The sequence below is a fragment of the Dromiciops gliroides genome, chromosome 5 (genome assembly GCF_019393635.1).
Source record: "Dromiciops gliroides isolate mDroGli1 chromosome 5, mDroGli1.pri, whole genome shotgun sequence".
NCBI classification, from domain to species: domain Eukaryota; kingdom Metazoa; phylum Chordata; class Mammalia; order Microbiotheria; family Microbiotheriidae; genus Dromiciops; species Dromiciops gliroides.
This window is the reverse complement of record NC_057865.1, coordinates 124,068,125-124,081,076: the sequence shown is the minus strand read 5'-3', so window position 1 is coordinate 124,081,076 and position 12,952 is coordinate 124,068,125. Positions and strand designations below refer to the sequence as shown.

At 38.9% G+C, this 12,952-nt stretch overlaps 1 protein-coding gene across 1 annotated transcript in view; it reads right to left on the bottom strand.

Moving 5' to 3' along the window:
• Positions 1-12,952, bottom strand: part of IQUB (IQ motif and ubiquitin domain containing) — an 87,624-nt gene that overhangs the window by 60,865 nt on the left and 13,807 nt on the right. Inside the window, exons 2-3 of the mRNA XM_043968461.1 lie at positions 7,940-8,424; positions 2,272-2,406 (exon numbers count right to left, since the gene is read on the bottom strand). Of these exons, the coding sequence (XP_043824396.1) occupies positions 2,272-2,406; positions 7,940-8,420 (616 nt within the window). The 5' untranslated portion in view covers positions 8,421-8,424. The remainder of the gene's footprint in view (positions 1-2,271; positions 2,407-7,939; positions 8,425-12,952) is intronic.

The following is a 12,952-nucleotide window of genomic DNA, read 5'->3' as shown; positions in this document are numbered from 1 at the left end:
CAGTTGAGACCAGTTCTGACAACTCAAAAGTCATTTGGGGCAGAGACAGAGGTGTGGGCTAGTGAACAGTAAATTGCCCAGTGTGGGAGGAGGCTGAAATGCTTTAAGATCCAGTCCCCAAGGAAACCACTCTCAGAGGGGAAGAAGTCAGAAAATTAATAAGGAAAAATCAGGGGAGAAAAAATTTAAAAGACTGAAATTACCAAAGATCTCAGGAATAAGAAACCTCAAAGACCAGGAACATAAGCAGATAAATCAACAGGGAAAACATTAACAGCAGAAGGAAATATGGCCTCTAGATCTTGTAAATAAGTTCAGGCATCTATGAATAAATAATGTAAAGCAAAAGAAAATGATCTAACACTTGATGAAACAGAGGACCACAATACACTGTTCTTGAGTGGTTCAAAAGAGCAATGAGAATTACAAGGGCAGATTTTATGGCCTGCACAGCAAAAATAAAGAACAGAATAGAAAAACTTAAATCTGTGATAATAAGTCTCACCAAAGAAACAAAAGAGAAAACAAGAACAATCTAGATGGGAAGCAAAAAACAATAACACTAAAAGAAAATTTCCTTACTACCCAAGAAAGGGGAAGTGAGGTGGCACAATGGATAGAGAGCCAGGTCTGGAGTCAGGAAGACTCATCTTCCTGAGTTCAAATCTGGCTTCATATACTTACTAGCTATGTGACCCTAGGCAAGTCATTTAACTTTGTTCGCCTCAGTTCCTCATCTGTAAAACAAGCTGGAGAAGGAAATGGCAAAGCATTCCAGTATCTTTGTCAAAAACCACAAATAGAGTCATGAAGAGTCAGAAATGACTGAAACAACTGGACAACAACAACAATCCAAGAAAAACATACTGGTCTTTAAGACAAGAAGAATAGAAACAACCCAGGTTTCCCAGAAGAACATGACAAGACAGAAAAACTTGAACAACATAAGGCAAGAAATAATACAAGAGAACTGTCTAAAACTTTTGAAACCAGAAAATGAAATAACAATTGACAGAATTCATAGATCACTTCCAAAAAAAAAATCCGGGGCAGCTAGGTGGCACAGTGGATAGAGTACCGGCCCTGGATTCAGGAGGACCTGAGTTCAAATCCGGCCTCAGACACTTAAACACTTACTAGCCGTGTGACCCTGGGCAAGTCACTTAACCCCAATTGCCCCACCAAAAAAAAAAAAATCCAAGGCAGCAAACTGTAAGATACATAGAAGTTAAATTTAACAATTAAATTCAGAAAAAAACAACTTTTACAAGCAATCAGGAGAAAGACCTTCAAATACAAAGGAAAAAAAATTAAATAACACAAGACCATTCTACAACCATTAGAAAATGTGAGAGGGGATGGGATTACATGTTCCAAAGAGCATTAGAGAGATCAGGACCATAAACAAAAAGAGATAGACACAACCTTTTTGGAAAGTAATTTAGAATTGTGCAAATTAAGTGATTAAAATGTCCATAACCTTTAAATCAAAGACTTCATTAATGGGTTTATACCCCAAGGAAGGCATCAGTAAGAAGTCTGCAGATATTCCAAATATTTACAGCAGCACTTTTAAGAACAGAAACAAAGTAGATGTCCATCAATTGGAAAATGGTTAAACAAATTGTGGTACATGAATATTATTGTGTTGTAAGAAATTATGTGTTGTTTCCATCTGTTCCACAAAGTTTTTTAAAAACTGATGTTAAAATTTTGTTTTTACATATATTTTGGAAAATAAAATTCTAATAAATAAATAAAAAGAAATGATGTGTGTGATGAATATAGAGAAACATGGAAAGATCTCTATGAACTGATGTAGAATGAAGTCAGCAGAGACAAGAAAACAACATACACAGTGACCATGACAATATAAATGATAAAAGAGAATGAATACATACCAAAAGTCAAAAGTAAATGTAATAAAATTATAAAGATCAAACAGGACTCAAAGGATGAGAAATGAGGCCACCCCAAACCCATGCATTTGTGGAGGTGGGAGGTCCACAGTCATCACATACAGAACTTTTTTCACACATTTATATTTTTTATCAGTTATTCTGGGGTTTTTTCTCTCTAAAAAAATTCTCTCTAAGCAGATCCAAGACTTTGAAAATGACAGTGATATTGACAAAAGTTAAGTATACTATTAGTCTAAAACAAATTATTCGGTTACTAAATAACTTTAAATCTAATTCTAAAACTAACAAAACCTGGTGTTTTTTTTAACATGACAAATCTAGATAAATTTCATTAGTTCCCAGAACTTACCTCGATACATGAGTTGTATACTTCTAGCTGGTATTTTTAAGAGCTGTGAAAAGTGTTCCTTGAGTTGTTTTAACATGGCACCAATTTTAAAAGTAACTGAGACTATCTGGTCCACAGGAATAAGCACAACTTTTACTGCAGAAAGAAGAAAAATAAGTTAATTTATCCCTTCATACTGTGTATTTTAAAATTCTAAATGTGGGTTCTAATCTGTCCTCCCAGTTTTGGGGGGAAACTGGCTAAAATCACTGATAAATTCACCAAGAGTTTAGGCTTTAAGGGTTTATTAAAAGATATAAGATAGGGAGCAGTTAGGTGGCGCAGTGGATAAAGCACTGGCCTTGGATTCAGGAGGACCTGAGTTCAAATCCCGCCTCAGACACTTGGCACTTATTAACTGTGTGACCCTGGGCAAGTCACTTAATCCTCATTGCCCTGGGAGGGAAAATATATTTTATATATATATATATATATATATATATATGATAGTAAAGAGAGAGAAAGATTGAGATCAGATTCCTTATAGCATGGAAATCCTAGCCTTCCTAATCACCCACTTGAAGTCCTGCCACCAAATAGATGTCTTGAACCCAAGAGGAAGTAAACCCTCAGCCAGCGTCCCCCTCCTACTTCGTGTCCTCCTCCCAGAAATGGGAGGCTCTTCAAGTTGATTGGCTGAGAGCGGTCTCCTGCCAATGCAGCAGTCCATAGCCTCTTTTTTTGTTTGTTTGGTTTTTTTGTGAGGCAATTGGGGTTAAGTGACTTGCCCAGGGTCACACAGCTAGTAAGTGTTAAGTGTCTGAGGCCGGATTTGAACTCAGGTCCTCCTGACTCCAGGGCCAGTGCTCTATCCACTATGCCACCTAGCTGCCCCCAGTCCATAGCCTCTTGAGAACACTCCTTTAAGTGAGTACTTAGTGGTTCCTCATTCACACCCAATTCAGACACCACTAAGTCAATCAAGTCAGACCCCTGGGCATCTACCAAACTTCATTATCTTAACACAATACCAGAGGCCAACAAACTTCAGTGCATTTCAAAAATGGCATATATGAAATGATTTTACACTAACTGTTATTGCCATCCCCTCTGTCTCTGCCACTTATGAGAACTACCACCAATTCTCGACACTGAGAACTGACATGAGCCATCCACTTCTCCCTGAACCTCCATGTTTACGAAAATGTTCACCTCATCTCTTCCCATTCTGTAACATCAGAAAGAAAAGGTGCAAGAACTGTCACAGTGTAAAGTTTGTCAATTCCTGTTTTATATCATTTATCCAGTTATAGGAAATATCTCTGAAAATGAAGCATTTAGGGGCAACTAGGTAGCACAGTGGATAAAGCACCAGCCCTAGATTCAGGAGGACCTGAGTTCAAATCTGACCTCAGACACTTGACATTTATTAGCTGTGTGACCCTGGAAAAGTCATTTAACCCTCAATGCCCTGCAAAAAAATATTTTAAAAAGCAATAAATACTCTCTTTTAAAAAAAAAAGAAAGAAAGAAAGAAAAGGAAGAGATTACAGGGGACACTTTTCTGGCACTGAGTACAACTGACACTCATTAGCAACTTTATTACCCATAAGCAATTCTACATTGTAATTCCAGGGCAGAGGGGAGGTCTCATGGTCAGTTAAAAGGGAGCAGGGGCCCTGGTCTCAGTTCAAAGACAAAGAGGAACACTACTGCTTAAGGGTGGAGGAGAGCAGAGGACCTGGGCAGAAATCCAGGGGAAAGAGAAATGCTGACACTTGCAGGTACAGGGAAGCAAGGATCCTTCCTAGGTAAAGACCAGAGTATAAACCAAGAGAACAGTGACCACACATTTCAGAGGATCACACCACCTGGGAAGCACTAAAAACTTACATCACTCTAGAACTAGCTCTGAAAACATCAACACAAAAAAGCCTGAATCTTGGAAGAGTGCTTCCACATCCTCAGGTGATCAGATCCCAACTTTAACATAAAGTTAAAAGTTAAGAAATAGGCTGGAAAATGGGCAAACAACAAAAAAAGAACTTGACCATAAAAACCTACCATGGTAGCCAGAAAGACTACAACAAAGCCTCAAGCAAAAAATGCTAAATTTACTCAAAGTCAACAAGAATTCCTGGAAGCATTAAAGAAAGAGATAAGAGTGGTAAAGGAAGAATTGGGAAAAGAAATGAGAGTAATGCAAGAAAATTATGAAAAGAGCATTAACAGTTTGGCAAAAAGAAGCATAAAGAAATACTGAAGAAAATAACACCTTGTAACAACATAATTGGTCTAAAAATAAAAGAGGTACAAAAACTCACTGAAGAAAAAAATTCCTTTAAAATTAGAATTAAGCAAGTTGAAGATAGCTCCATGAGATGTCACAAAACACTGAAACAAAGTCAAAAGAATGAAAAAATAGAAGAAAATGTAAAATATGGGGAAAAACAGCCAACCTGAAAATTAGATCAAGGAGAGATAATTTAAGAATTACTGGACTTCTCAAAAGCCATTATCCAAAAAGGATGTAGACTGTCTATTTCAAGAAACCACAAAGGAAAACTGTCCCAGTATCTTAGATCCAGAAGATAAAATGAAAAGGGAAAGGATTCAGGCAGCTAGGTGGTGCTAGATATAGCACTTGCCCTGTATTCAAGAGGACCTGAGTTCAAATATAGCCTCAGACACTTGATACTTATTAGCTGTATGACCCTGGGCAAGTCACTTAACCCTCATTGCCCCACAAAAAAAAAAAAGAAAGAAAATTGAAATAATCCACCAATCACCTCCTAAAAGAGATGCCAAAATGAAAATTCCCAGGAATATTATAGCTAAATTCCAGAGCTACCAGATCTAGAAGAAAATATTGCAAGAAGTCAGAAAGAAACAATTCAAATATTATGGAGCTCTTGTCAGGATCATACAAGCTTTAGCAGCTTCCATGTAAAGGAGTGAAGGGCTTGGAACATGATATTCTATAGGGCAAAGGGGCTAGGATTATAATCAATAATAATCTACCCAGAAAAACTGAGAATAATTCTTAAGAGGTAATTTAATGAAATAGAAGACTTTTAAGTATTCCTGATAAAAATACAAGAGTTGAATAGAAAATTTCACTTTCAAACACAAGATGCAAGTATAGTTTTTTTTTGTTGTTTTTGTTTTTGTTTTTTTTTTTCCAGGGCAATGAGGGTTAAGTGACTTGCCCAGGGTCACACAGCTAGTAAGTGTCAAGTGTCTGAGGCCGGATTTGAACCCAGGTACTCCTGAATCCAGAGTCAGTGCTTTATCCACTCCGCCACCTAGCTGCCCCCTCAAGTATAGTTTTAAAAGGTAAACATGAAAGAATTCATAAGGAACTTAAGGTTAAAATGTTTACATTCCTATATTTTGCTAAAAAGTATCTTATGTAAGCAATATAATAGCATTATAAAACATGCAACATAATAACAAGATAAAACATTTTATTTATTTATTTATTTATTTTTAGTGAGGCAATTGGGGTTAAGTGACTTGCCCAGGGTCACACAGCTAGTAAGTGTTAAGTGTCTGAGGCTGGATTTGAACTCAGGTACTCCTGACTCCAGGGTCGGTGCTCTATCCACTGTGCCATCTAGCTGCCCCAAGATAAAACATTTTAAAGCAAGTTCCTCTGATAAAATCTTCATTATCAAATATATAAAGAACTGTGAGAAAATAATGGGATTTGGCAGATACTCAAAGGCCCCACCTGGAGATTAATCTAAACTGACTGAATTAAGTGAGAGTGATTGACTTTGCTGATAAGCCTACTTAAAGTTAATTAGATTGTAACCACACCTGGCCAGCCCTTAAGTAGATATTGTTCTCAGAAGCTAAGGACTTTGAACTCAACAAGAGACTACCTTCAAGTACAGTGAACCAATGGTTTTGGATGATACTAATCAATCAGCTTGAAAAAGTGTCCTCCAGACCTATAAAAAGCTTCCACACTCAGTTTGCTCAGGCAGTTTGTGGTTGAAGCAGGCTCATGGGTAGAAGGCTTTGAGGAAGAACCAGACCAGGCTGGAACTCTAGGCTAGATAGGCCTTTTCTTAACTTTCTGAACTCCATGTGTTCTCCTTTTACAAATACCTATTATGCTTTAATAAATGCTTAATGCCCAAAGACTGGCGCTAAAGCTTCTAATTTAAGGCAACCACACATTTAGATTTTAAACATCACAGAACTGAGTCAAATTTATACAAATAAGAGCTCAATTGATAAATGATCAAAGGATATGAATAGGCAGTTTTCAGAAGAATAAATCAAAGCTATATAGTCACCATTGATTGGAGAAATGCAAATTAAAACAACTCTGAAGTACCACCTCGCACCTATCAAAAATGAAAAATTCTAGAGGGAGTAAGGGGAAATATGTGCATTGATTAACCATTGATGGAGTAATAAAATAGTCCAAACATTCTGGAGAACAATTTTGGAACTAGGGCCAAGGGGCTATAAAATAATGCATACTCTTTGACCTAGCAATACCATTACTAGGTCTGTACCCCAAAGAGATCAAAGAAAAAGGAAAAGGATCTATATACACAAAAACATTTATAGCAGCTCTGTTTGTGGTGGCAAAGAATTGGATATTGAAGGGATGTTCATCTACTGGGAAATGTAATGAAATACTCTTGCACTATAAGAAATGAGAAGGGAGGTGGTTTCAGAGAAAACACAAACTGATGCAAAGTTAAGTAAGAAAAACTAGAAAACCAGCTCTTTGGAGCTGGCTGGGCTGGAGGCAGGTTCAGGTTCCTGGGGTCTTTTTACCCCAGAGATTTATACATTGTTTCTAGTTCGATTAATCCCACTTGTGTGATTCAGATATTGTTTTAAACTCATTCCCACTAATAAACCTGTTTTGTTTTTGAAAAAGGCTGTTACTTTTCTTACCCAATATTAAGGCAAGCCGTCCAATTAACTCTTCCCATACTAAATTTGACCCTTACAGGAGCTTAAGGAGCTTTTCAGACATTATCTAATTAATTCTTTTGACAGATGAAATTCTAGTGAGGGCAGTAATATCACCATTTATCAGATAATAAAATGGGTGAACAATAATATAATTATTTTTGCTACCAACACACTATGACACAAGTAAAGTCTAAGATGTTTTACTTCCAATTTGTTGCAAAAACCGAGTCTATCCTGCTTCAAGTAGAAGTTCTTCCATTCTAGGAGCTAGAAGAGGCATTAATGATTACCTACCCCAAGTTTTTCATTTTTACAGATGCGGAAACTGAAATCCAAAGAAAGGAAACAACTTCGCCAAAGCCACAACTCATAGAAAGTGGTAAGGCCAATGTCCAGAGCAGGTTCAGTGTTTTTTCTACTCTGTCATCTAAAAAGAGTTGCTTTCCAGCTAGCAATGTACAAGAATCCCAATAGTAGCGCCATAATTTGTTCAACAAATCTCAAAAATTTTAAACAAATCAATCTATCCTTAAGCACTGACAATTATTTTGAAGTATAAGAAAGAATGTTACATTCAAATAACATTCATTAAGATTATGACAGCCCTTTACCCAGAGAAAGGTGAGCAGGAAGCATTACCACTGGTGGCCACCCCAGCCTTAGTCAACTGGGCTAGAGGAGTGGAGAGGCGGGGAAGGGGGTAGGGCACAAAAAAACAGGTGAAGCATTGTAAATGAAGCAATACCTGTGGCTGTAAAATCTGCCACTGTTGTCTTCAAAGCCTCCTTTATGGCCTTTATTTTGGTCAAATAAGATCCGGGGAATTCAGTCTGTGATGATGGCCCTTCTAATGGCTCCTTCTCCACATGCTTGCTCAGCCTGGAGATTCTCTGACTTCCCCTCTTTTCAAGCCACTCATGCTCCATACCCTGTGCAGTATCCAGCATTCTCACGGTTTTGTCCTTTGTGCCAGGGGTTTCTGGGTTCATACTCAGTGGTTCCTCTCTCTCCATACTTTCCGCCAGGGTGCCTCTGCCATGCTCTTGCTTCTCTGAGCCCCCCTGCTCTCTGGAATCCAGCTGGGTCTCTTCCTCGGGCTCTCCCATGATCTCTCCCTTGCCCTCTTCTGTCTCCACATCATCTACTCTCTCAGTTGCATCAGTCGCTCTTGTATCAGTTAATTGTACTCCACTTTGATCATCCATCTCCTCTCCTTGATCTGACATTTTCCTGAAATAAAATGATTAAATCAATTATTACATAATTATAGGAGTTTCTAGACATAACACAATCACTGATATATTTTTCTTAGAATTAACTTGCTCTCATCAAGGAACTTTCACAATATAGACACTATCACATAAAAATGTTTACTCATGCAGAAAAATTGTAAAAGTAATAAGCAAGACTATAAATGCAATATGCAAGTCATAAGTAAATATGAACTGCTAGATGCAATGCTCTAGTTTAGTAGAGACGTTCATTATCAGGGAAACTTTCCTAAATCCTTCTCTATTCAGTCAACAGCGAATTCCTAAGCAGAGCTATCAGGACAACAAAACCCAAAAGCCTGCTTCCTCAACAGCTAGGCAACCAAAATTCTGGATGAACAACTTTCACAGGACTTTTCTAGTTTAGTTATCCCACCTTTAGTAGATAGAACATTTGCAGGAATTATGGATTTTTTTCCCAGTAGTGATGATATCGGTTCACTGACTCATTTAGTTCCCTGGTCATGCATTTTATGACAACTGTCCAAAAGCTTTAACATTTCTACTCTGCGTAATTTTAATGCAAAAAAGTCATAAGATAATGGAAGATTATTAATATATACTAATTTTAATATTGAACTACCTCTCTTATTTCAGGAGAGGTTTGAGAGGACAAATCTTGTACTTGCTCTAATATATGATGTAATGTTTCCAGCACAAAGAACACAAAAAGGTTTAGTAAGACCGAAAAGGGGAAAACTAAATTACTTCTCAGTTTCTCTTGACTCAAGGTTTTTTTTCTACGTATGTTACTGATATTCTTTCTTTTTTTAATATATCACAGGCACCTCCTGCCCGTGCCCCACCCAAAAGCCCACCTTAATAAGAAAGTACAATCCAGCTGTGGTAAAATATGAAAGTTTTTAACAGTCGGTTAGGATAAGTGAAAGACGCCAGTTTTTCAAGGACCACCCTTTTGGGGAGGAGATGAACAGTCTGCCTGCTGCGCATGTCAGACTGCCTGCCGGGTACAGTCCGCCTGCTGCGCATGTCAGACTGCCTGCCAGGTACAGTGCGCCTGCTGCGCATGTCAGACTGCCTGCCGGGTTTTTTTTTGACTTCCGGGGTGGAGAGAACGAGAGTAGCCTTTTTTGCCGGCTTGGCGGGACTCCGGGCGGCGCGGCACAGACGGTCTGACTCACTCCAAAGGTGGCCTAAATCGGTTTGGTGAGTTTTTATAAGGAATATAGACAGCCTAGATTTAAGACGATTTGTACTGTATTTCTGTTTTCCTATCCTTCTAATCAACAACACCTTATATACAATAAAGGCTCTATCTAGAAAACCAGAAGCTTCTTCCATTTACTAGTCTGGGAGATGAATTAAGGGAAGGGTTAAGTAGGGGAGATTTATGATCTAATATCCAATTTTAAATCTCACAGTTTGGCGACCCCGAAGGGACCTTAAGGACCCTCCCACCCTCCCTAGTTTGGCCATAAGCCGGCTAATTCGGTGGATTTTCCAAATACCCCCCCCCCCCCCCCCCCCGCGGACTTTCCCTTTGTCTAATCTCCCTTAAAGACTTTAAGCCTCTAAAAGTCTTGCTTTAAACAGAAAAGCCAGCCCAGTTTAAAGGGCAAGATGCTCGAATATTCTACCATCCCTTTGATTTTTCTCATCGGAATGTATTGGGACAGCATAACATCCCGACTTAGAGGAATAGTTTATTCAATGGTCCTTCATAACATTATTGGTTTTTTCCTCATTCAGGCAGCAAAAAGTTTTTTGTATAATAGTATACGTGAGAATCTTTGGGAAAATACGTTTAATATAAGTAGAAATTTTATGCCTGCAATTGAAATACCTTTTAATACCACATCCATAGTTCATACGACTAAGGATTTTATTTTTTTTTGTTGTTTTTTTTTTGTTTTTGTTATTATCATTGTTTTTGTTATTATCATTGTTATGATGTGGGGGAAACTCTCACATATGGAGAGAGACCTCAAAATGGCTGTTTCTACTAGAGATGATCCAAGTTCAGAATCAGATCAGCAGAAACTACTCCCTCTGCAGGAAGCTATAGAACATAGTAAGAAGGGAGTGCCAATTCAAGTCAGAAAATATAGCCCCTTTAGACCAAGTGACTTGAGCGCATGGAAATCAATCATCCCTAGTTTTGAGAAAAATCCAAACACTGTAATTTCACAGTTAAGGACTATATTTAATGCATATCAACCCAGTTGGGCTGATGTTACTTGCCTTTTGGAAACTTTACTGTCCCCAACTGAGATTACAGATATTATCTCAGCAGGAAATGCCCTTGTTGCGAAAGGTAAGGCCGATGTGGAATGGCCTCTAAAGGATCCAGAGTGGAATTATAATGATGATAGGGATTTCCAAAGATTAAAAGATGCTAGAGAAACACTTCTGAAGGGAATGGAATCTTGCTCTAGAAAACCGGAAAACTGGCAGAAATTTTTAAGCCTACCTCAGGAGGCTAATGAAAGACCAAACAGATTTTATGATAGACTTTGTGAGGCCGCTAGACAGTACACCAGATTGGATCCAGTAGATTTAAGAGATTCCTGTATCATTCTCAACACATTTGTTTATAATTCACTGCCAGAAATACGCAGATACTTTCTGAAACAATGTCCAGACTGGAGAAATCTCTCAGTAGATAGAATTAAGGAACTTGCAAATTATGTCTTTGACTCACGTGAGGAAGATCCAGATCACCCTAAACAGAGCATTCTGGCACCAGCGATTCCTAGTCAGCCATGTGGACACCGGAACAAGGACACTAAGGTGTGTTGTTACTGTCGTAAGGAGGGGCATGAATTGAGAGAATGTAGGACTTGGAGAAGAAATTCTAATTCTAATTACAGGCGAAATCAAAATAGAAATAGATCTTTTTGGAGGAATACAGAAAGGCAGTACCAGAATAATGGTAACCAAGACCCCCCTCAGAAGAGGACACAGGAATGATGGTGTCTTGGGGAGGAATGGAACATAGATAATGAAAGCCATATATTCCCAGATCCAGATTTTTTGAATGCACTTGTGCCAGTCCATTCACCTCCCCAGAGTAATGAACCACATGTCACCTTAAAAGTGGGGGAGACTTATTATGATTGTCTGCTAGACACAGGAGCCTCTAAATCAGTATTAGTAAGCAAACCAGATGCTGGGTGTAGACCTGTAGGATTTTTGAATGTAGTGGGAGTCTCAGGAAAGAGCCAGAGAGTGGCAAAATTGAATCCTCGCATGGTATCTATGGGGCCCTTAACAGTGGAACATTCATTTTTACTCATGCCTGATGCCCCTGTAAATTTATTAGGTCGTGATCTCCTTTGCAAGCTTAGAGCAACCATATCTTGTGCTCCAGATGGGGCTGTCTCCTTACAATTGCCAGAGGATACTGTTCATTTATTACCAATTTTACTTACAGAAGCTCAAGGAACAGCAGGGGAGGTATCCAAAATCCCCTCTGACATTCCTGAGTCTTTATGGGCCTCATCCCCTAATGAGGTGGGGCTCCTTAAGTCTGCCATGCCTGTTACCTTTAAAGTTAAGGGGGGACCACCCCCCTCCATTCCACAGTATCCATTGTCTAGGGAAGCAATAGAAGGGATCACCCCTATAATTGAGGCTTTGAAAAGCCAGGGTATTATTATTCCATGTCATCACTCTCCATGCAATACTCCCATTTTGCCAGTTAAAAAACCCAAGCCTGGGCCAGATGGTAAACCTGTTTATCGCTTTGTGCAAGATCTTAGAGCGATTAATAATTATGTTATTCCTAGACATTCTATAGTCGCAAATCCGGCTATGATAATTTCCTCAATTCCCTATGAATCTACATGTTTCACAGTGGTAGACCTTTGCTCTGCCTTTTTCTCCATACCAGTACATGAGGACTTCCAATATTTATTTGCTTTTACCTGGAAAAATAGACAGTGGACCTGGACTAGACTCCCACAGGGATTTGTAGACAGTCCCACATTATTTTCCCAAATTTTACAGCAGGATCTGGCCTCTATTACCTTTAAGGGCTCCACACTAGTACAATATGTAGATGACTTACTTTTGGCCTCTCCTAATGCGGAAATTTGTCAGGAAGATAGCCGTCACTTACTGCTGGAGCTGCACAAGAGAGGACACAAGGTTTCCAAGACAAAGGTACAATGGTGTTTGCCCCAGGTAGAATATTTAGGATTTATTTTGGCTGCTGGAACTCGCTCTGTCTCTTCTAAGAGAGTCCAGGCCATTCAACAACTCTCTGCCCCCACTACTAAGAGGCAGTTGAGAGCCATTCTGGGAGCAGCTGGGTACTGTAGACAATGGATACCCTCTTTTGGTGAAATTACTAAACCCCTCATAGCTCTTACAAAAAGTTCTGTTCCAGACAGTTTACAGTTGGATCCCCAGCATCTCTCAGCCATAAAAGAATTAAAACGGGCCTTGTTATCAGCACCTGCCCTAGGACTGCCAGATTATAGTAAGCCTTTCACTCTCTTTGTGCATGAACAAAGGGGGGTGGC